Here is a 22,396-nt window from a genome sequence, read left to right on the forward strand (position 1 = left end):
ATTGATATATCATTTCATGTACAACAAGTGGGGAAGTGTGTATGTATGAGGGATCCTGCTGCTGGTTGGCTTGTGGCTTGGTGGGGGTGGTTTGCTGGTCTTGGATGTCATTGGATTTTTCCACCGTGGCCCACGTCTTCTGAGACGGACCAGCTTATATCCCCTAGTGACCCAATACAGTGGCTTGCTAGATCTCCTGACCTAAACCCTTTAGATTTTTTTTTTATGGGGGTCATCTTAAAGCGCATGTGTATAGGTATACGCTTGACTCGCAAGAAGACCTCGTAGCCGCCTTACATGCGGCAGTGACACCGTCCATGCTGGAGCAGGTTCAGCTCTCCATCCCACGCCGTGCTTCTTCGTGTATCTCAATGGACGGAACACATTTTGAGCACTTACTAATGTAAGATGCAATCTTCCTTTTAGCCACTGTGGTGGTTAAGTAATCAGAGCGACGGACTCGCATCACGATGTCCCGGGTTCAAACCCCACCGTCACCACAGTGGTGGTCGGCTGTAGTTAGTTTTCTGTGGTTCCCAACTTCGAGGTGCGAATGCGAGCTGATCTCCCCGTTAAAAATTCTCGCCACTGAGAGCAACAGGTCTATAAACAGTACAAATATTCAATCATTACACTTCACTCACTTCCCTTCTGAAATATAGATGACATCATCGTGTGAAAACTCAGAAACCACACTAGATATGCACCCAGACTGTTCGGTTTCACACTTACACTTCCGGCACAACTCACTAGGTAGTACATTGCCCATGGCGATAGACCTGGGTTGGTTTCGACTCGGAAGAAAGAAATCTTCCTTTTAGCCACAGTGGTTGGTGGTCAGCTAAAATGTTATATTCTGTGGTTCAGAACTTCGAGGCGCAAATGCGAGATCTCCCGTTAAAGTCTCGCAGAAGATAGCAACAGACCTAAAACGTACATATATTTAATCATTACACTTCACGGACAATTTGAAATATAGATGACAGCATTGAAACGTCAGACACAACGCTAGATACTCAATCAGACTGTCAGGCACACACATTCACATTCCCGGCAGAACTCACTCGGTAGTTAATTGGCCATAGCGATAGATCGAAGTTTTGTTCGGTTTGAGAGAAAGAAAATTCCTCTTACCAAACTGACTTTAAAAAATTTTGAGAGATGAAATTATTCTTCAAAGTTGTTTTTTCGAATAATACTGGCTATAATAACTACCATAAAACTAAACGTTTGGGAATTAAACGTTGTGATTAAAATATCAAAATTTTAGGCCTGAAAATAAAACATTTTCATGTTTCCAAGGGAATTTTAATGGCTTTAGGGTCTATTAGGGCGGCTGATTTCAAAACTGCTGATGGTTTCGGTACAGTATCAATATTTCAATGTAGTCTGCAGCCACTAATTTTTACGTAGAAATTTTTCTTTCCAATTTTTATTCACTTTCCTATTTTAATCAACACATTATCACATTTATATCATTACCAGACATCAGTGATCATTATGTATTGATATCAAGTTTAGTGGGCGCGGCAGCCCAGGTCGATAAGATGCTCGCCTAAAAGTACCAAAGGATGTTTAGAGGTGTTGCGAGTTCGATACCCGGTTCGTTCTCGTCAGAAACTTTCCTAACACAGGGGTACAACAGAAACGGTGACATGACCACAGAAAAAGATTGCTACCGCAGGGAGTCCCACATCGAGGGGTTAGCGCACCAACCTCTCGGTGAGTATAAAAAAAAGCTGCCGTTCGGAGTCGGCAATAAATTGCCCGGTCTAATTAGCCCTCGTATGCAGAAAATGACCGTGGTGCGACAAAAATGATCAAATGATGATTAAGTTTATAAATGATTCACACTCACACACACACATAGTACGGTTCCAATGTGATTTGCATGCTGGCTTATGGCCTGAGCGGATTGAGATTGGGAGGGGGGATTTAAAAATAAGATTTTTTATGATATAAAAAATAAATAAAATGAGCTAGTCACCGTGTGAATAGGGTGACCATACCTCCTTCATTTTGTCTTGTATTTTCCGGAATATATGCCACCTCGTTGTATAACGACGTGAGCGTAATAGACCCCCCAGGGAGTCTATCACGCTCTATAGAACGAGGTCGTTAGTGACGTCACGCCCTTAGCGCAAATTCTCAACGAACCCCACAACGCAAATCTCAACGGCCATCGTTAAAAACTATATTTTTCTCAGCAGCCAGCGGTATATCGTTATCGATTTTACGAAAAACTCCCTGGTCCGAGAGTTGCGTTAGCTCCGAAAGGGATGGACCAATCAGATAATTTTCTCCGCTGCTGATAAACATCACTATCAACGAGTGCTGCACCAAGCACACCAACATTGTACCAAAAGGTTAGACGCTAATGAAAACTATGTGAAAATATTCAAACAAGCCAGCCAAAGAGATGCGACTGATTAGAAACATAACATTAATGGTTATATTATATCTATGCGACTGACCCATAGTCATCTTTGTTATTGGTGATTACATTGCCTTTGTCGGTGGTCATCCTGTGAGCATTATGAAACTTCATCGAATCGTCATTCATAAGAAAGCACTGTACATTTCCACCCTTGATCTGCGCCCAACTCCCTTCGCTGTGAGAAATAGAAATCCCAACAAAAGCGGGAAGTGCGTCTTATACGGTGAAAATTAAATATTAATTTAATTGAATTATTAATTAATTAAATATTTCAGGTTCTTATAGAGATACTGTAATGGTAAATGTTGATGACTCTCGAAGGGGGGGGGGGTGGGGAGAAGCTCTCGAGCCCATGGGGGGGCAGATAGAAATTTACCGTTAAAGATAGGCTCACTGTAATTTGGTGAATATCATACAAACCGAAATTTTTCCACATGATATTGAAATTTTATCACAGCTAAAATCAATTATTTAACATTGAAAATTCAGTTATAAAATTTGAAAATATAATTAAACTTTTATATGCAGTTAAATTTTTAAATGTAATTGATATTGTAATTTTAATTGCGAGTGTCATGTACATGAAGTTACATACAATGGGCTAATTAAAAGTCTGATTTCATTCTTTTTACTCGAGAGTTGTTACTTGAGTTGAAAAAATAATCAAAAATCGATTGACAGTTGCAGTGGTGTCAGAGACAGAGATGCTGTTGGTGCCCAGGGTACTTTATGGAATGGGTACGAGCACCCAGAGAAATGATTCAGAAATCAAAATTTCCTACTTCAAGATCAAGAGCCCACAAGTTCCAAACACTTCTGGCATCCTTGGCCAGTCAAAGGTACCGACACGAAGGAAACATTGAGGAGGTGGGGGGGGGGCTGAAAATCACCATTCATTCCGTTTATAAGGGACTCAAACCTGTACTCAGGAGGCGAAATGGTGCATTGCATTGTATATTCATGAGTTATTAGAGTTGGGGGGGGGGGGGCTCAAATGGCATCAGCCCCCAGTTCTGGTGCCTATGGTTGGAGTGTTTGAATATTATTTCGGTGTGATTATACAAAGTGATTTGAAATGTACACTGCATTGCAAAAAATAATTTGAAAATAAGACTTTTCGCAGCTGTTACACATAAAACGTAGATACATTGTCATAAGAAATTCCTTAAAGATATATTCTCTGCATGGATACATTTAATAGCGAATTACGGAAATCGTGCTGGGGGGGGGGCACATTGCACTCCCCAACGCCCCTCGAGAAATGGGAAATCCCTACAGAAAGCAGGAAGCGCAACCTATACGATGGAAACTAAATTTTCAAAATTTATTTGATCTCAATTTTTTATTTGGGTCAGCTCTTCAACATCTCTCACTGCGAGAAATGGAAATCCCGACAGAAATGCGGCTTATATGGTTAAAATTAAATTTTAAAAATTTATTGGATCCCAATTTATTATCTTGGTGAACGTTCCAATGTCCCTCGATGACTTCAATGAATACTTTCCTTCATTTGTTAAAAATTAAAACAGAGATGGGAAGGGGGAACATTTCCAATAAATGAGAAAAAAAATTTGTTCCTTTTTTTACGCCTAAAGCAACTACCCTATATTCACAACAAACATATGAATTTTAAAGCAATTCAAATTTGTCGCGACGAATTGACAATACAGTGACAAAATGAGCCCGCGACAAATTTGTACTGCGACGAGTTTGCAGCACGACGAATTGACGCTGCGACAAGTTGAGCGCGACAAATTGACCTAGACCCGATCTCCCCACATCTAATTTGACAGATCAGAGATGCCGAATCCCATTGTTCTTCAATAGCAGCCATAGGGACAACGTTTGGGAGTCTGGCAAACTTGTTTCGTCCGATCCTTTTCTGCTGCATCTCTTTTAAGTAATGGCATCACTTAATAAAGTCAACAGTTGTACTGATCTACCTCATCAGCAGCACCTGGTATACATCCTCTGTCACTCCCTTCATAAAATCAGATAATTTCCCCTCTTTTGCCATGGCCAGGTCTACTTGATGACGAAGTCCTAATACGTCCTGATAAGGGACGTGACTTGGTTCAATGAGAGATGAAATTGGTTCGCCACTCGAGAAGAATGTGTCCTCAGGATGCGTGAACCAAATTCTATGCACCGTTTTCCAAAATTCCTAGTATTTAACGCGCGGTAGCACATCAGTGGCATCTCTGGTCAAAAATGTTTAGAAAAAATTCCGTAGTAAATAACTTTCGCAAAAGAATATTGGATTGGATTGGATTTTTGGTTTAATGGCAAAAGAATATAAACACTGCACATATGAAAGTAAAAAAACCTATGAACAGAGAAGGATCAACTGTTTTCACCAATAAAAAACTCTAGGAATCAGACAACACCTCAAATCAGAAGTGATCGGAAGCGCACAGGTCTGTATAGTTATTGTGCCAACTAACTTTTAATCTCAAAAATTATGCTCAACTTACTTTGCAGAATCAACACCTATATCAACATAGAATTTCAGAAACTGTCCACCTAATAGAAATCCTATTGCTGGACCAATAACAGCCATTGTGTAATAGATGCCTGAAAAGAGAAAGAAAAAGTTTCTATATATATATATATAAAATGTAATAAAAATAAGAATAAAAAAATCTTTTAGCTTAAGAGTATTTGTTAGGACTGTACTCAAAAGAGTTTTAAAACATATCAATATTATTTATACATAATTAATAATTATTATATTTAACATATCAATAATTAATATATTTAACATATCAATAATTAATATATTTAACATATCAATAATTAATATATTTAACATATCAATAATTAATATATTTAACATATCAATAATTAATATATTTAACATATCAATAATTAATATATTTAACATATCAATAATTAATATATTTAACATATCAATATTATTTAAATCATGTAAAGACTGTTCACAATCACACAAAAAAGAGAAGCACTGGTTTTGTTTACATATCCTAATAAAATTTATAAAAAAAATTAAATTTTCTTGAAGTACATGAAACGGAATAGCCACGGGATTATTATGATTGATATAATGCATACCATCCATCCATTGCATATATTCTATCAGGGATGGACAAACGCTGGCCCACGGGCCGCATGTGGCCTCTGAGGAAATTTTGTGTGGCGGATGAGGTAAAAATGTGTATTAAATTCATTTTTTAATCATTGAAGTCCCCAAAACTGAATATGCCAAAATCTGGTGTGCGTCACAAAACAATCAATGCTACTGCAGAACAATCTAGAACATAGGTTCTCAACCTTTTTGGAACCAGCACCCCCTTTTTCAGTGCACGACTCCATAGCGCCCCCCCCCCCCCACCTCCTTCTCCAGGTAAACTATATTGTACATAGTATATACTGAAAACAAAGACAAATTTTTAAGTTAATTTATGAGAAGGTAATAATATGTACTTTTCTCACAGTATTTGATTGAAAATATATATGCTATTTGGAAAAAATGAGACAGACAGACAGACAAAATTTTTATTGTTAGGCCGTGAGCCTATTACAATTTGGTGGCATTTGAATATATATTATACACTGAAGGGAGAAAGACAATACATTAATTTGAGATTGGGGAAGAGGATTGCACTGAGTTAACTACATTCGTTACAAACAATATATTGAATAAAGCAAGAAAAAATATACATAAAAATATTAAAAAGAAAAAAAAACCCGCATTGAATAGGAACATATTCTTTGAATAGGAAAAAAAAATACACGTATATATCAAAGAGTACATCAAAATATATTTGTCTCGGATTCATTTGCATACTCGCTTTCTGTGAGAATAAAACGTTTTCGTCTTTGAGCAGCTACAATGAAATTGAAAATTGAGTGACATTGTTTATGAGATAATTTTAAGAGACCATTCAAATCAAAATGACTTATGAGGTTAGACAGATATTTCCGTCTATATGAGCGATAGATTGAACAATTGAAAAAAACATGGTTTTGAGTTCGTTCAGATTACACATATTGAAGAAATTCTGGGGAGATATTTCAAAAAATTTTCCATGAAAAAAGATTGAAATATGTTTCATTCTAAGTTGAAAAAGGACTCTTTTCACTGTAATATCAATTTTTGATGTCATGTAATCCTCAACAAATGTGTGCGATTTGAGAAACTTATAATGAGGGTGGTTATTACTATTTTCCATAGCACTCATGTCAATTTGGAGATTTTGGTCTACACGTGTTTGCAGAATCTGTGGCAGAAACTTAACAGCTGTGTTGGGATCCTGAGAAAACCCAAAGCCAGATTTTTCAAGTAACAGTTTGACGTCTGAAGCCCAGTTAAATTTTGACTCAATGGACGAGTTGCTATATTGGTGTAAATATGATTTGTTACTAAGTCTAGAGTCCGGCATTTTGAGAATACGTATCCAGAATTTAACAATCAACTTTATAAATGTAATAGATAAAGAGGAATCTCCGAGTTCCAATCGCAATATGTAGTTTGGAGTATATTTTGACAAATTAAATAATTTCTCAATAAAAAAAAAAGAGAAGCATTTGTCGAATTGGAGAAGGTAATATATTGACCAAATTGGTGAGCCATAGATCAAAACAGAAGTTACCATACCGTTAAATAATTTAAACCAGCTATAAGGTGAATTAATTTTGGCTCCCAGAAGAATAGGCCATAATGCATGTATTGCAGATATACCCTTCGCTTGGAAATGATTTTTTGCGAGATGAAAATTCCCTTTTCTTCCTCTGGAGAGGAAAGTATTCCGAGGTAAGTATAAGAATTAACGGTATCCAATTTTTTTATTTTGGTAGAAAAATGTATCGCTTTTGGACTTCTTCCCTCCCCCCCCCCCTTACGGAAGACCAAGACTCTTGCTTTATTCACATTGACCGTTAGTTTATTGTCTTTACAAAATTGCTCTAGAATATCAATTTTTCTTCTTAAATTCATAGGGGAGTCCGCCAGTAACACTGCGTCATCCGCGTACAGTATGATTTTGAATTGTGTTCCATCAGGGAAAGACAAATCTTTTATTTCTGCAGAATTTAAGCGAATTATGAGGTCATTCAAAAACAATGAGAACAAAATGGGACTCAGAATTTCTCCCTCTAGAACACCAGAGTTAATGTTGAACAACTCAGTCGTGTCCGGAAAATTCACCGCCAGCAATTCACCGACAACAATTCACCGCCGGAAAATTCACTGACCAACAATTCACCGCCATGCAATTCACCGCTAGGAAAATTCACCGACCGACAATTCACCGCCATGCAATTCACCACTAGGAAAATTCACCGACCGACAATTCACTGCCATGCAATTCACCACTAGGAAAATTCACCGACCGACAACAGTTTTAGTGCGAGTCAGTTCGCGAGGGAGTGAGCGATTGAGTTACTGAGTGAGTGAGTGACTGAGTGACCGAGTCAGTGATTGAGTGGCCGAGTCAGTGAGTGACCCAGTGAGTAAGTGATTCAGCGGGTGAGTGAGTGACCTAGTAGTGACCGAGTGAGTGATTGAGCGAGTGATCGAGTCAGTGATTGAGCGAGTGAGCTCTGCCCCCCCCCCGCCATCTGTCAAACCCCCCCCCCCCCTTTTCTCTTCACAACATATCTTATTTATTTCGTCCCACTTCATCAGCGTGCTATGGAAAGGGACACGTGAAAGCACCAGCTTACTGAAGAAGCGAATCTTATAATAATAAAGCAACAAAAAACAAATGTGATTTATCAAGTAACCCCAGAAAACGTCCCCATGGGGGTCCCCAAACTCCAATTCGTTGAATTTTAGGGGGGATGGCCATGACTGGATTTATCTCAGGCTACCGATGAGTTGCAAATTTTACAATGTTAAACAACAAAAACCAGTGAAATTCATCCAGGGACACCCGAAATGAAACCTATCAACTTTTCCATGGGGCCCCGATCTGATGGTTTGTCGCACATACCCCCTGTGAGTGGCCACGAAAATTTTTAATTTTTATCAATTTTAAAACGAATAAAATCCAGGGCCCACATCCAGTAACGGGGACCCCATACGCAGATTTTAAGTGGGGCACACAGACACTGAATTTATCTCGGGCTTGTGCTGTTGAAAATTCTACAATGTTAAACAACAGAAAAGAATAAGATTCATCCAGTGCCCCCGAAATGGAACGGGACTCCTGACTCGGAAGCTAATCTGGCATCCCCTGTGAAGGCCACTGCAAATATTCATTTTACCAACGAATAAAATCCAGGCCCCTCCCCACGCAATTACCCGTGACCGAATTCGCAAATTTTATGGGACCTCAGACTGGATATACATTGGGCTTCCGCTATCGCAAATTTGTCAATTTTAAACCAGCAAGAAAACAATGAGTTCCATCAAGGACCCCTGGAAATGAAACCTTTTAACTTCCCCATGAAGGTGTATGTGCAATCTCCCGGGTACCCCGACCCTGTATGTTGGGAGCACTGGTGATATATGTATATTTTACGTATACATACCTCTCGGCATGACCCCCACGATGGCAGGGCTGACAGGGGCCGGAACGTTTCTTATCCTTTGTGATATTTTCAAACTATAAATTAAGCACAGGGCCCGTGAAAACGCTGGTTTGGGGGCCCGCCATCTATTTCAGCTTAGGGGACCTGCTAGGTACATGCACATAACTTGGTCCCGATGGGTCAAATGGGTCCCGATATATGCAAGAGTTAAATGAAAACTTGATCCCAAAATCGTAACCGACTTCCGTAACACAAAAACGTAACAGATTTCCATCACTCAAAAAACGTCACCGACTCCCGTAATAAAAAAATCGTCACTAATTTCCGTTGCATAGGAAGTATATATATACGTATATAGTAAATATAGAGTACATATACATTTATAATATCAAAGTGATAACAGGACATGATTTTAAGCATTTTTAGGGGGTTGATTCATCGCGTATCCACTTACTTTATTATCTTTTAATTCTGTTATTATCCCTTTTAACATTCCATTAGAAGTTTCTGAGTAAAACAGAGTTAATGGAATTTTGTTGAACATACTATCTTGTATTGGGCAACAGCAATTTGTAATTTATACAAATACAAGGCCACAACAGGCAAAATGCCCAGCGAGGTGGCTGAGAAAAAGATGCCCACAATAAATATGGATGTCATACATTTCAGAAATACAGCAACCCAAATCCGAATCATCAGAATTTCTTCTCATAAAGTCATTATTTAAACTTTCCGCCATATCTTTAGGATATTACTCAATAGATCGCTCACTCACTTACGGACTGACTTACTCGCTTATTGAATCAGTAACTCACTCGCTCACTGAATCACTTACTCACTGGGTCACTCACTCAGTAACTCAATCGCTCATTCCCTCGCTAACTGACTCGCATAGAACTGTCGTCGGTGAATTTTCCGGCGGTGAATTGTTGGTCGGTGAATTTTCCTAGCGGTGAATTGCATGGCGGTGAATTGTTGGTCGGTGAATTGTCGGTCGGTGAATTTTCCTAGCGGTGAATTGCATGGCGGTGAATTGTTGTCGGTGAATTGCATGGCGGTGAATTGTTGGCGGTGAATTGTTGGCGGTGAATTTTCCGTAAACCCAACTCAGTGTATCCTAATGAGCAGCGCACCCTTGCAGCGGCTTTTTTGTATATGTCAGTGAGCATGGAAACAAATTTTGCACTAAGATTAAACTCTTGGAGAACCGACCAGAGAATTTGATGGTTCACTGAATCAAATGTGCTCTTGAAGTCAATAAAAGCTGAGAACGGCTTCCCTCTCTTCCGTTTTAAGTTGTTTTGAATGAAGTAGTTCAAAACGAACACTTAATCCATGCAGCCATATTAATTTCTGAAACCTGCTTGTTCCTCAAGGAGAACGTCATATACGTCTATTTGGAAAAATGAATATAATATCATTAGTGAGATATCTGAGCTTGATGTGGTGAAACTAATTTCCCAATGTTTGGTGTCATTTTTGTCATCAATAATCTTAAATCTCCGCGTTCCACTGTTGACAATCTGTTTCTTTTCTTCGTTAATAGACTGGTGACTATGCTAAATCATCTCACGGCTAAATATGATGATGGGAATGCAATAAAAAACTTTTTTACTGCAGCCCATAAGGGGCCGGATATAATGTTTGAATTTGACTTTGTAGCCAAAATTCCTGATACCCTTTTCTTAATTTTAATTTCAACTCTTCATTTGTTGAAAATTCTATCAACTCTTCCTGCAGCGATAATTCTGTTATTTGAGGAAGGTTCTAGGGCCCATTCTTGAATAGTCACAGTGGCTGCATCCTGAAATCTATTCGTAAAATCTTCTGTCAGTGCTTCCAAATGCCGGTAATAAACCAAAATGTCGTCATCAGTTGTCTCAATTTCAGAATGCATTGAAAACTGATAAAATTGTCGTCTACCAAAGTTTTGTTTGTAAAAAGCAAGTTTTGACACGAACGCTGAAATAATTCGTTTTGCTTTAATAAAATTCAAATCATTACCTTGGAGTTGTACATTCATTTCATTGAATTTGGTAAATAAATCGGCCAAATAGGCGCAATATCACTCTTAAATTTCAATAAATTCTCTCTTAATTGTTTTCAAAAAACTTTGTGGCTGATTCAAAGAGTTCGTAAAATCGTTTCAGACAGGTACCTTTTGACAACCAACGAACTTCTGTATGTAATAATAAACGATTGAAGTGTCTTTATCGTTTCCATCACAAAGATTTCTAAATATCCTGTCATGGAGAGAGCATTGCTTCTGATCTTGTTAACTGCTGTAATTACATATTGTAGCGAGCGATGAAAGCGATCACTAAGATTTTTTGCGACCAAATATTGTCGGTGAATCATACAATGCACGGCCACTAAATTTGGTACGACTTTTTTCAGGAATGAAATTAATCCACGGTAGCGTCCAACCATTGCCGGAGCACCATCGGTTGCAACGGACAAAATATTAGTCATAGAAATTCCTTTTTCTTCAAAATAGTGTTCTTAAACGTCAAATATAGATTTTTCCTTTAGTGTCCGTTTCTAATGTTCTGGCGAATAATAGTTCTTAACAAATGTTTTCATCTTTTATGAAGCGAACGTATGCGAGAAGTAAATACCCATTTGTTAGTAAAGTAGATTCATCGAGTTTTAAAGAAAATTCGGTAGTCGTCAAAAAATCAGTTAGAGATTTCTCCATATCCACGGACATTTCGTCAATTCGTCTCTGCACTGCGCTGTCTTATTACTCAATGGAATTGTTTTAATAATATCAGTTGGTAGCTTATGCAGCACAGTATGCAGAACTTCGTTCACAGCTGGCAGTATCAATTCTTCGTCAATAGTGTGCGATTTACCCGCTTTAGCAATGAGTAAGGAGATGTTGTATGACGCTCGTAACCCATCATTTTCTTGTTTCGATGTTGTCGGAAACATATTAGTCGAAGTTGACGTCTTGAATTTTGATGTCTTAGCATTCGAAAGTGAGATAAATCTATCTTTTCTGTCAGGATGTATTTTGCTTAAATGGTCTGCTAATCACGAAGGTTTCATAGCTTCGTTTGAAAACACCTTGTGGCAAATCAGGCACATTGGTAATGTCTTGCTTGTGGGTGATTGAATAAAACCATATTTTAAATATTCGAGATTATATTGTCTGCATTTTTTCTTCCATGATGGAGTCATCATGGATCGGTCTGTAGAAATTAAACAATAATATGAGTATTAAGAAAGAAATCCATATACACGGAAACTTTGTAATAAATACGATATATGTTGGAGATTAACAATACGGGGTGGCACATAAGAAACAAATGTCATAATTTTAGTACACCCAAAAATATTTGTTTCGAAATTACGTGCTGTATTCGGGTGAAAAATTTTGAGGAATGCATCCCTTTTTTTTTTTTTTTTAATAGTACCAGTCCATTCGGCAATAGCAACCCAGCAACCTCTATGCTTGTAAAATAGTTATCAAATGTTATATTTCGATTCATTCTGTAATATGTTTCACACAATTTTGTAATATGCTTCACACAATTTTGTAATATGCTTCACACAATTTTGTAATATGCTTCACACACAATTTATCGACCAACAATAATTTTACTGGACGTTGGCTTTCTCGAATATTGGTAGTCAATATAAGAAAAAATTCCACAGATTTCTCAAAGTGAATTACCGAATTATTTCTATATTTCTTGCAATTGCAAGGAAACAATGTCCCGTCACACAATCCTGAGACAGACATAGGTTCCGACCTCCCGGGTAGGTCGGAATGTTCAGCAGAGCAGCAACTAGCTTATTTTAAACATTCCCCGCGTACTATTTAAATCAGAAGATTCTAGCTCGAATTTGACTGCAAATACAAGGCCACAACAGGCAAAATGCCCAAGGAGATGGCTGAGAAAAAGATGCCCATAACAAACATGGATGTAATATATTTCAAAAATACAGCAACCCAAATAAAAATGCAATAATGATTAATTCCCAATGTGTCCAAGAGACACATCTGGGTTATTGCGTTGCTATTTTTTCGTTACGCTTGAATTAAATAAAAACTAAGTCTTTTTTGAAAACGTAAGCAACTCTTAATTTCACGAGTAAATTAATTTGGGAATGTGCCGGTTAGACACTGGGGATGATCCCCATCATCAGGTATACAAACATGATAATTAAATTACTAGTTATTTGATTATGCGACCGGTACACTTTTGATTTGTTAATATTTAATTCACCTTCGACTTTATATACCTCATGATGGAGATTAATATCACCGGAAGGTCTATATGACCTTGAATTTCTGCACATGCTCAAAAGGGCGGCACCTTCAACGCCAACTCAATAGCCTTGTTTACATGGGAAATGAAAAAATAAAAGGAAACCGTCACCCACCGAGGCCAAAAATGTTTTGCTGAACCGGGAAAACTGGCAACTCTGTTTCCTTATTCCGCAATAGCGAAAAATCACAAAGGATTATGAGAAATAGGTATGCACCGCATACCTAAAATCCCCAAGAGGATATGTAAATACAGTATTTTTCCTCTTCTTTCCCTACGAGCGAAAACAGTCATCAAGCCAGTGCCGGAACTCTCAGTGATACCGCAATATTGAACATGCAAACCGGGCTAATATGACTTGACCACGAAAAGCCCCCCCCCCTCATACTTCTGAACGTCCCTCTCAATATGACTTGAACATAAAACGCTCCCCTCCCCTCAAACTTCTCAGCGCCCACGTTGGGAACCACTGTTGGGAACCACTGATCTAGAAGAATTTCAAGGAAAAATATAGAAAACACTATTATGGGAATTTTTACGGCAGAACATTTCCAGTTAGCCGAGGGATCGTTGCAGAACAACATTCTGCTTTGGGGATTTGGTTTTCAACATTGACTTTCTGATTAAAACAGACTATTTACAATACATTCACCATTTCTAGCAGGGACGCCGGAACATATCTGCTCGTGTTACTAAAGCAATACCATTCATACCAATCACCATTTGAACATAGCTCAAATATTGCACTGAAAGCGCTTTTTTTCTTTTTAATTAAAATTCTTGAAGACATATCTTTGGGACCCTTTCCGTGTGAGGAATTGCATTGCTGTAGCTCTTTTTTTTGCAAGTCATTTCAGGACCAAGGGACTTTCCCATACACCCTGTATATTCATTAAGCATGAGAATAAAATGAGCATCATAGAATCTGAATATCACAACGATAATCACAGCAATAGATTTGAGACAGTACGTTCCATCGCTGATTTCAGACGAATCTCAGCCCTTTGAGTGGCATTGACAAGATATCTCGCCTCCTCATTTTAGCATTGGCAAGCCCAAATATTTTGTGAAGTTAATCCCTCTCTCAGTGGAACACTTTTCCTTATACCAATGGTTCACAAACTTTTTGTAAACAACGGCTCCCTTGCCTAATTTATGATTCGTCGGCGGCTCTTCAGGATAGATTAATAGCTATTTTCTTATATAAAAGAACTTCTTCAAAGCATAAATAGGTGCACAAATCAATATCTCAAGCTCGCCGCGACACCCCACATAAAGGTTGGCGATGCTTCTATAACAGCAACGCACACTTTGAAAAAAAGCTGCTCTATATATCCATTACTTTTCACTCATTTACTGCTGAAAATCATAAGGAAGCGTATTGCTATTATGCCGTGTAAAGGGTTAAAAAACATCAATGAATAGTCTCATCGATGTAGTTAAGAAGTACAAAAAAAAGTCGCTGAGAAAATAAAACTTGTAAAATAGAATAAAAAATAATAAATGCAATAATGACGTAGCTTTGTTACCCAAAGTTTATAACGCAAAAAAAAAAAAAAAAATCAGACCACAGAATCGTTTATTCCATCGATATTAAAAAAAATTCAAAGCTCAACGCAAATATAAATAACCAAACACAAAGAGACAAAAACATGTAAAAAACATCCTAGTAAGATGATATGCTGCATATTGAGAGTCTATTGCTGTATAAGAGGAAGGGAAAATGGTTCGACGTTTGTTTTTCAATTTTTCCCGACTTCTGGCAGTGTGAGGGAGAATATGTGAAAAAAATTCATAAATGAATTCTCAGATAAAAAGAAAAGATACACAACGTTTTAATTATCACCAGGAAGTTATCGTCGGAAACACCAGGAACACTCTCCGCTACTACTTCTGGAACGCATGTGAATAATCATTTCAGCATTCTATATTTACAGAAGACAAATCTCAACGATGATTCTTGTGCATGAAAGATAAGATGATTCGATAAATGAGATCAAACACTGCTTGCATGCACCATGAAAATTGAGACAAAAATTTCTGCGCATACACAAATTATACCATCATGTTGTACAGTGAAAAAGTGAAGGAATTTTTTTAAGTAGTTAAAAAATGTATTTTAAATCACTATATATATTTTTTAATTTGCGTGTTTTTTTATTACTTTTCCGCACTGCCAAAGGTAAAAGCCACCATCCACCCTCTCATAGGAGTAAACCTGTATCCAGCCCACGTACCCAAGCCCCTACAATAATTTAGAAGGACCGGCTCAGCCCCCCCCCCCCCAAAAAAAAAAATTCGCTTGGATACGATATTTGGCTCGGAAAACCAATTTTTATGATTAAAAAAATTGTCCCAAAAAAAAGTTTAGTAAAACAAAATCTGCTCGAAATTTTGATACTTTTTTTAAAATCGCAATCGACTTGTCCTTGGCTTTTTTTGTAACAATTTCTAGTATTTTTCTCACGGTCAACGACGACACTCGATCTCCAATTATCATTCTCCCTCGGTACCAATCGTAGCTGCCCCAAAGGCATGCATCTCTGGATGGCATCTGGAGACGATATGGGGTTGAGGTGCTTGGTCCTTTCTTGTTCCCGCTGTCAGAAAACTCAGAAGCATCTCTTCTTTTGTTTGAACGTGACCCTTGGGAATGAGGCTTCCAGATGATGCAGGAGGAAAAGAAAGGTTAAAAAACAGGCAATAAAATTATTGAAACCAAAACAAGTACACTCCGAGAGCCCTATTTATCGAGTTCGGGAGCCCGGGCCACACACACACACAAAACATTTTTGACAAAATACTAAATGACTAATAACACTGAGACAAATAAACAATAGCTAAATGAAATGCAGTGAAACCTCGATATAACGATTGCGGACCAAGAAAAAAATTCGTTGTAGAGAAATTATCGTCATATCGAGAGGCAACATTATCATCACATGCCCTGAAATTTAGCATTGCTGTTGGTATCTTTTCTGAACCGGTGTTGTTAGTACCACCAAAAAAATGCGCTTTTGAATATTTATTCACCGCAAAAATAATTTAATTGATTAATCTATCTATATATATAAAATTGATTTTCTGTGTGTCTGTGTGTATGTTCTCTATACAAATCTACAATTTTAGATCGATCGTCGCCAAATTTTGCATATATACCAAATGGGACCCGACTTGAACGATAGGCTACTTTAAAATTTCGTCAGACCAGGGCAAATGCCCCAAATGGGCAAAAAACTGTCCGGCAACAATGGTTTTTGGGCCTCAACAATCACTTTCCGAACGTTTACTTTGGTTACCGTGGTTCCCTAGCGATGAGTTTCAGACGTGTTTATGCCTTTATAATGGTTTGCCACATTTTCAATACTCTCAGTAATGAGGCTTTTTGAATAGACGTCATAATCATCACCATCATCGCTTTGAGGGTCAGGAAAAGGGTGATCCTCATAGAAATCACTATTAAAATTGCCGATTTAACTGCATAAATACGGAAATTTAGTGGGGGGGGGGGGGTTCCTGCCACATCAATAATTTTAAAAATTAAATTGAATTCTCGATTTTTGAAATATTGAATTCGCTTGGAGATACGAAGCCCAGAAAATTAAGTATGAAGTAATTAGCCGGATCTACTTTTGAGTTGGATATCCATGCAATAACATTGATTTCAACTTTTTATTTATATCTTCTCAAGCATGAAAATTAATGTCTCCGTATTGTCTTTTGATATTTATTTGCATAAATTCATATAGTTTAGGATGTTTTTAAAATTAGTTATGGGCCCCGTAAAGTGCATCGAAAAAATTCCACAGCTTTAATTAAGCATTTTTGGAAGCTCAAACAGGCAGAAATAGATACCTTGAAGTTCAGGGGGAGGGAATCGAAATACCTAACATCCATAAAAAAAAGGGGGAGGGACTATTCATTTCTACGTTTCTTTAAATTTAGATTTATTTCTTTCATGAGTCGCGCAGGACGTCGCCATATTGGTTAACTTAGACACGGTTTGCATGTCCCTCAAAGAAAGAGGGAGATATCACGTGTTTCTAACAGCCTCATTGAAGAAAACCCGGGCAGCGCCGGGTATTATAGCTAGTAAATAAATATATATCTATATATATAAAATTGATTTTCTGTGTGTGTGTATGTTCTCTATACAATCTACAATTTTAGATCGATCGTCACCAAATTTTGCATATATACCAAATGGGACCCGACTTGAACGATAGGCTACTTTAAAATTTCGTCAGACCAGGGCAAATGCCCCAAATGGGCAAAAAACTGTCCGGCAACAATGGTTTTTGGGCCTCAACAATCACTTTCCGAACGTTTACTTTGGTTACCGTGGTTCCATAGCAATGCGTTTCAGACGTGTATATGCCTTTACAACGGTTTGCCACTTCTTTAATCCTGTTAGTATATGTATAATAGTTTATGCCTTTATAATGGTTTGCCACATTTTCAATATACTCTCAGTAATGAGGCTTTTTGAATAGACGTCATAATCATCATCAGCATCGCTTTGAAAGTCAGGAAAAGGGTGATCCTCATAGAAATCAGTGCTAAAATTGTCGATTTTACTGTAGAAATGCGGAAATTAGTGGGATTTTCCGCCCCATCAATAATTTTAAATATTGTATTGAATTCTCAATTTTTGAAATATTGAGGTCGCTTGGAGATATACGAAGCCCAGGAGATTAAAAATGAAGTAATTAGCCGGACCTACTTTTGAGTTAGACATTCATGCAATAACATTGATTCAACTTTTTATTTACATCTTCTCAAGCATGAAAAATAATGTCACCGTATTGTCTTTTGATATTCAACTGCATAAATTCATAGTTTAGGATGTTTTAAAATGAATTATGGTCCCGTAAAGTACATCGAAGAAATTCCACAGCTTCGATCAAGCATTTTTGAAAACTGAAACAGGCAGATGGATAAATTAAAGTTCAGGGGGGGGGGGGGATCGAAATACCTAGTGCCCCTTAAACAAAGGAAAAAAAATATATTCGTTTCTATGTTTCTTTAAATCTAGATTTGTTTATTTCATGAAGTCGCTCAGGAAGTCGTCATATTGGTTTACTTAGACACCTATGTCCCTCAAAGAAAGAGAGAGGGAGATATCACGTGATCCAAACAGCCTCATTGAAGAAAATCCGGGCAGCGCCGGGTATTATAGCTAGTCTATATATATAAAATTGATTTTCTGTCTGTCTGTGTGTGTTTGTTCTCTATACAAATCTACAATTTTAGATCGATCGTCGCCAAATTTTGCATGTATACCAAATGAGACCCGACTTGAACGATAGGCTACTTTAAAATTTCGTCAGACCAGGGCAAATGCCCCAAATGGGCAAAAACCTGTCGGGCAACAATGGTTTTTGGACCTCAACAATCACTTTCCAAACGTTTACTTTGGTTACCGTGGTTCCCTAGCAATGCGTTTCAGACATGCATATGCCTTTACAATGGTTTGTCACTTCTTTAATGCTGCCAGTTATGTATAATAGTTTATGCCTTTATAATGGTTTGCCACATTTTCAATACTCTCAGTAATGAGGCTTTGTGAATAGACGTCATAATCATCACCAGCATCGCTTTGAGGGTCAGGAAAAGGGTGATCCTCCTAGAAATCAGTGTTATAATTGCCGATTCTACTGTATAAATGCTGAAATTTAGTGAGGTTTTCTGTCACATCAATAATTTTAAAATTGTATTGAAATCTCGATTTTTGAAATATTGAGGTCGCTTAGAGATAGATATACGAAGCCCAGGAGATTAAATACGAAGTAATTAGCCGGACCTACTTTTGAGTTGGACATTCATGCAATAACATTGATTTCAACTTTTTATTTACATCTTCTCAAGCATGAAAATTAATGTCTCCGTATTGTCTTTTGATATTCAACTGCATAAATTCATATGGTTTAGGATGTTTTAAAATTAATTATGGACCCATAAAGTACATCGAAAAAATTCCACAGCTTTAATTAAGCATTTTTGGATGCTGAAACAGGCAGATGGATAACTTGAAGTTCAGGGGGAGGGAATCGAAATACCTAGCGTCCATCAAAAAAAAAGGAGGGGGGGGGGAAACTCTTCATTTCCACGTTTCTTTAAATCTAGATTTGGTTATTTCATGAGTCGCGCAGGAAGTCGCCATATTGGTTAACTTTAGATACGGTTTGCATGTCCCTCAAAGAAAGAGGGAGATATCGCGTGTTTCTAACAGCCCCATTGAAGAAAACCCGGGCAACGCCGGGTATTATAGCGAGTGTGTGATGAATGCCGAAAGGTTGTTTCGACGAAAAGCAATGTTATGAAGTGCATTAAGTGTTGGAAATGCTTTCACCCGTCATGCGTAAACGTTTTGCTTTCGATAAATGAAAGTGAAAAAACACGATGGAAATGTACTGTTTGTATTGGGTCCGAACTTGGTGCGGATGCTGAAAAGACACCATCGCCCGAGATGGCTGGTCCATTTTCGGGAGACATGCCATGGAACTAATGCTGAAGATAGAGTAAGGCCTCCTGTTCCAGCGGGTGCGTCCCAGCCGAAGAGAAAAGTTCGATCGCCGGCTGATGAGTCGATTATGCCATCCCGTAATTTGAGATCGCGCATGGGAGAATTGATGGACCTAGAAAACTTTGATATAAACAAAGGCGTGAAAATATTATCCCTGCATGTCGACCTGCATGAAACCTTGGAATCTGTTTCCAGTAAAGTGGATATCCTACAGTGTGAGCTGAAAAAGTTTGAAACGTCCTTGGGAGTGTTGGAGAAACGCGTTTCTGATCTTGAGAAAAATGCAGTTGGTGAGATATCTCGTGGGGACATCGAGGATTTACATCGATCGAACAGGCTGATGATGGATAAAATTGATGATCTGGAAAACAGACATAGAAGGGAAAACCTTGTCTTTGTAGGTGTTCCTGAGGAATCAAATGAGACTGCCGAATCACTAGAAACCAAAACATAAAAAAATTGCTCAGAAACTGTGGGTGTTGATGGTGTTAAATTTGACAGAATTCACAGATTGGGTCGACGGGTGGGCGAGAGATCTCGCCTGGTAATGAGTAAACTTGCTGTGATCTATTCCGATAAAATAGATGGCAGCATCTAATAGACCTTATTCTGTGATTTGTTTATAATGTTCAAGTGATTTAAGATTGCTGTCTGTTCTGCTTCTGTGTGTCTCTCGAGCATTCGCAATCATGTAGTTAACGTCTATTTCGTTCGTGCTTCTTCCTTTATCACGTGTGTATGTGTTTTAAATGTAATAATTCAAAGAGTTCACTTCTATAGTGATAGAGTCTTCTATCGTCTTCCACTCGGACGAATGTTTCAGCGAGTAATTGAAACATGAAACTGGCGACGAACTATGGGATGTTTACCAAACTGATGTCAGATGAGAGCTGGTATGTTTATTTCGACATTGCTTTTCCTCATCACGCTCGAGTTTCGTCGCAATGGTATCTATTTATATTGATGTTTATAAAATTCTAACATGGCAGCAATTGGGTCTATGCCTGAGTTCGATACCTCAAATTCGAGGTCCTGGGATTTATATATACAACAGCTGACTTTTTTTCTTGGAAGCAAATGCGATAACGCTTCCTGAAAAGAAAAGGGCTGTTCTTTTGGATGTGTGCGGAATAAAAACGCTAGGGATTTTGCGTTCCCTTGTGTCGCCTCAGCAGATTTCTGTGTTTTTATAATATACTCGAACTACTAAAGAATCATTTCTGCCCAAAACCCTCTGAAGTTTATTGCAGATTTCAATTTCATAAGAGAGTACAGTTAGACAATGAGTTCGTAAATTCGTACGTTACCCAATTAAGAAAATTAGCTGAAAATTGTAATTTTGGTGCTACTCTTGCTGAACGATTGCGCGATCAGTTGGTATGTGGATTACGAGATGAAGGAACTCAACGAAAGTTACTGGCAGAGCCAAAATTGAATTTTGACGATGCTGTTGCAAAGTGCCTTGCAGCTGAAACTGCGTTTTCACAATCAAAACAAATTCATTCTCAAAACTCTCGAGTTTCTAATTCAGGAACTTCTGATTTCGTTGATCAAGTGAAGAGTAAAAAGATATTTAATTCGAAAAACACACACACACACAAAAAATGTTTCAAAGGCTGATTTTTCTAATAACGGTTAGGTATGTTTTGGTTGTGGTGGACGACATGACCGTTCTAATTGTCGTTTCAAATCAGCGACTTGCGGCACTGTGGCAAGAAAAGGCATATAAATACAAACTGTATGCCGGGCCAAGGGTATTCAGAAGAATAAAGCATACGGCATTCAGAAGAATAAAGCATACGGCATTCAGAAGAATAAAGCATACGGCATTCAGAAGAATAAAGCATACGGCATTCAGAAGAATAAAGCATACGGCATTCAGAAGAATAAAGCATACGGCATTCAGAAGAATAAAGCATACGGCATTCAGAAGAATAAAGCATACGGCATTCAGAAGAATAAAGCATACACACATAATACACATAAAATTAAAACCGAAAATGAATATTCGAATTCTGTAGTTAACTTTTCTGGTTTCAAACAATGTATCGAGGTTTTATTGAACAACCATGCATTAAAAATGGAGATTGATTCTGGATCTTATTATTCTCTAATTTCTAAAGAAACTTTTTAAACTTTGTTTGGTTGCTGCAAACCTAAGATTAGAAACACTTTTGTGAAGTTGCGGGATTTTCAAGGAAATTTAATTTCCCTTCTAGGTTCATGCATAGTAAAAGTACACTTTGGGAACAAGAATGTCAGATTACAACTGCTAATTTCAAAATGCAAATGCACAAATAATTTGGGTTTCTCATGGTTTGAGCCTTTGGGTATTTCATTGAATGGAGTCAAAAAGATTGAATCTAATCCAGTGGATTTTTTAATTCAAAAATACAGCGAGGTTTTTGATGCTGGATTGTGGGTACATTTGCATGACCTGCCGTGTCTTTACCTTTTGATCCTGAATTTCCTCCCATTCAACTCAAGGCTAGGAATGTTCCACTTGCAATGAAACCAAAAACTAAGATTGCTTTGAAAAAACTTCAGGATGAAGGAGTTATTGAACCTATTTCGAACCCAAAGTGGTCAACTCCTGTTGTTCCCGTTATTAAACCTTCAGGTGACATTAGATTATGTGAGAACTGTAAGGTAACTTTGAAT

General features: G+C 37.8%; 1 protein-coding gene across 4 annotated transcripts in view; it reads right to left on the minus strand.

Annotated features, from left to right (window-relative positions):
- The window catches only part of LOC149081157 (solute carrier organic anion transporter family member 4A1-like), a 357,667-nt gene that overhangs the window by 270,308 nt on the left and 64,963 nt on the right, over nucleotides 1-22,396 (minus strand). For all 4 annotated transcript variants that reach the window (XM_089237938.1, XM_089237940.1, XM_089237937.1 and 1 more), the window contains exon 3: nucleotides 4,912-5,011. In XM_089237938.1, the coding sequence (XP_089094064.1) occupies nucleotides 4,912-5,011 (100 nt within the window). The remainder of the gene's footprint in view (nucleotides 1-4,911; nucleotides 5,012-22,396) is intronic.

Source organism: Pholcus phalangioides, unplaced genomic scaffold (assembly GCF_987345545.1).
Source record: "Pholcus phalangioides strain wild (caught in Gottingen) unplaced genomic scaffold, Ppha-v1.0 ptg000010l_1, whole genome shotgun sequence".
NCBI lineage: Eukaryota > Metazoa > Arthropoda > Arachnida > Araneae > Pholcidae > Pholcus > Pholcus phalangioides.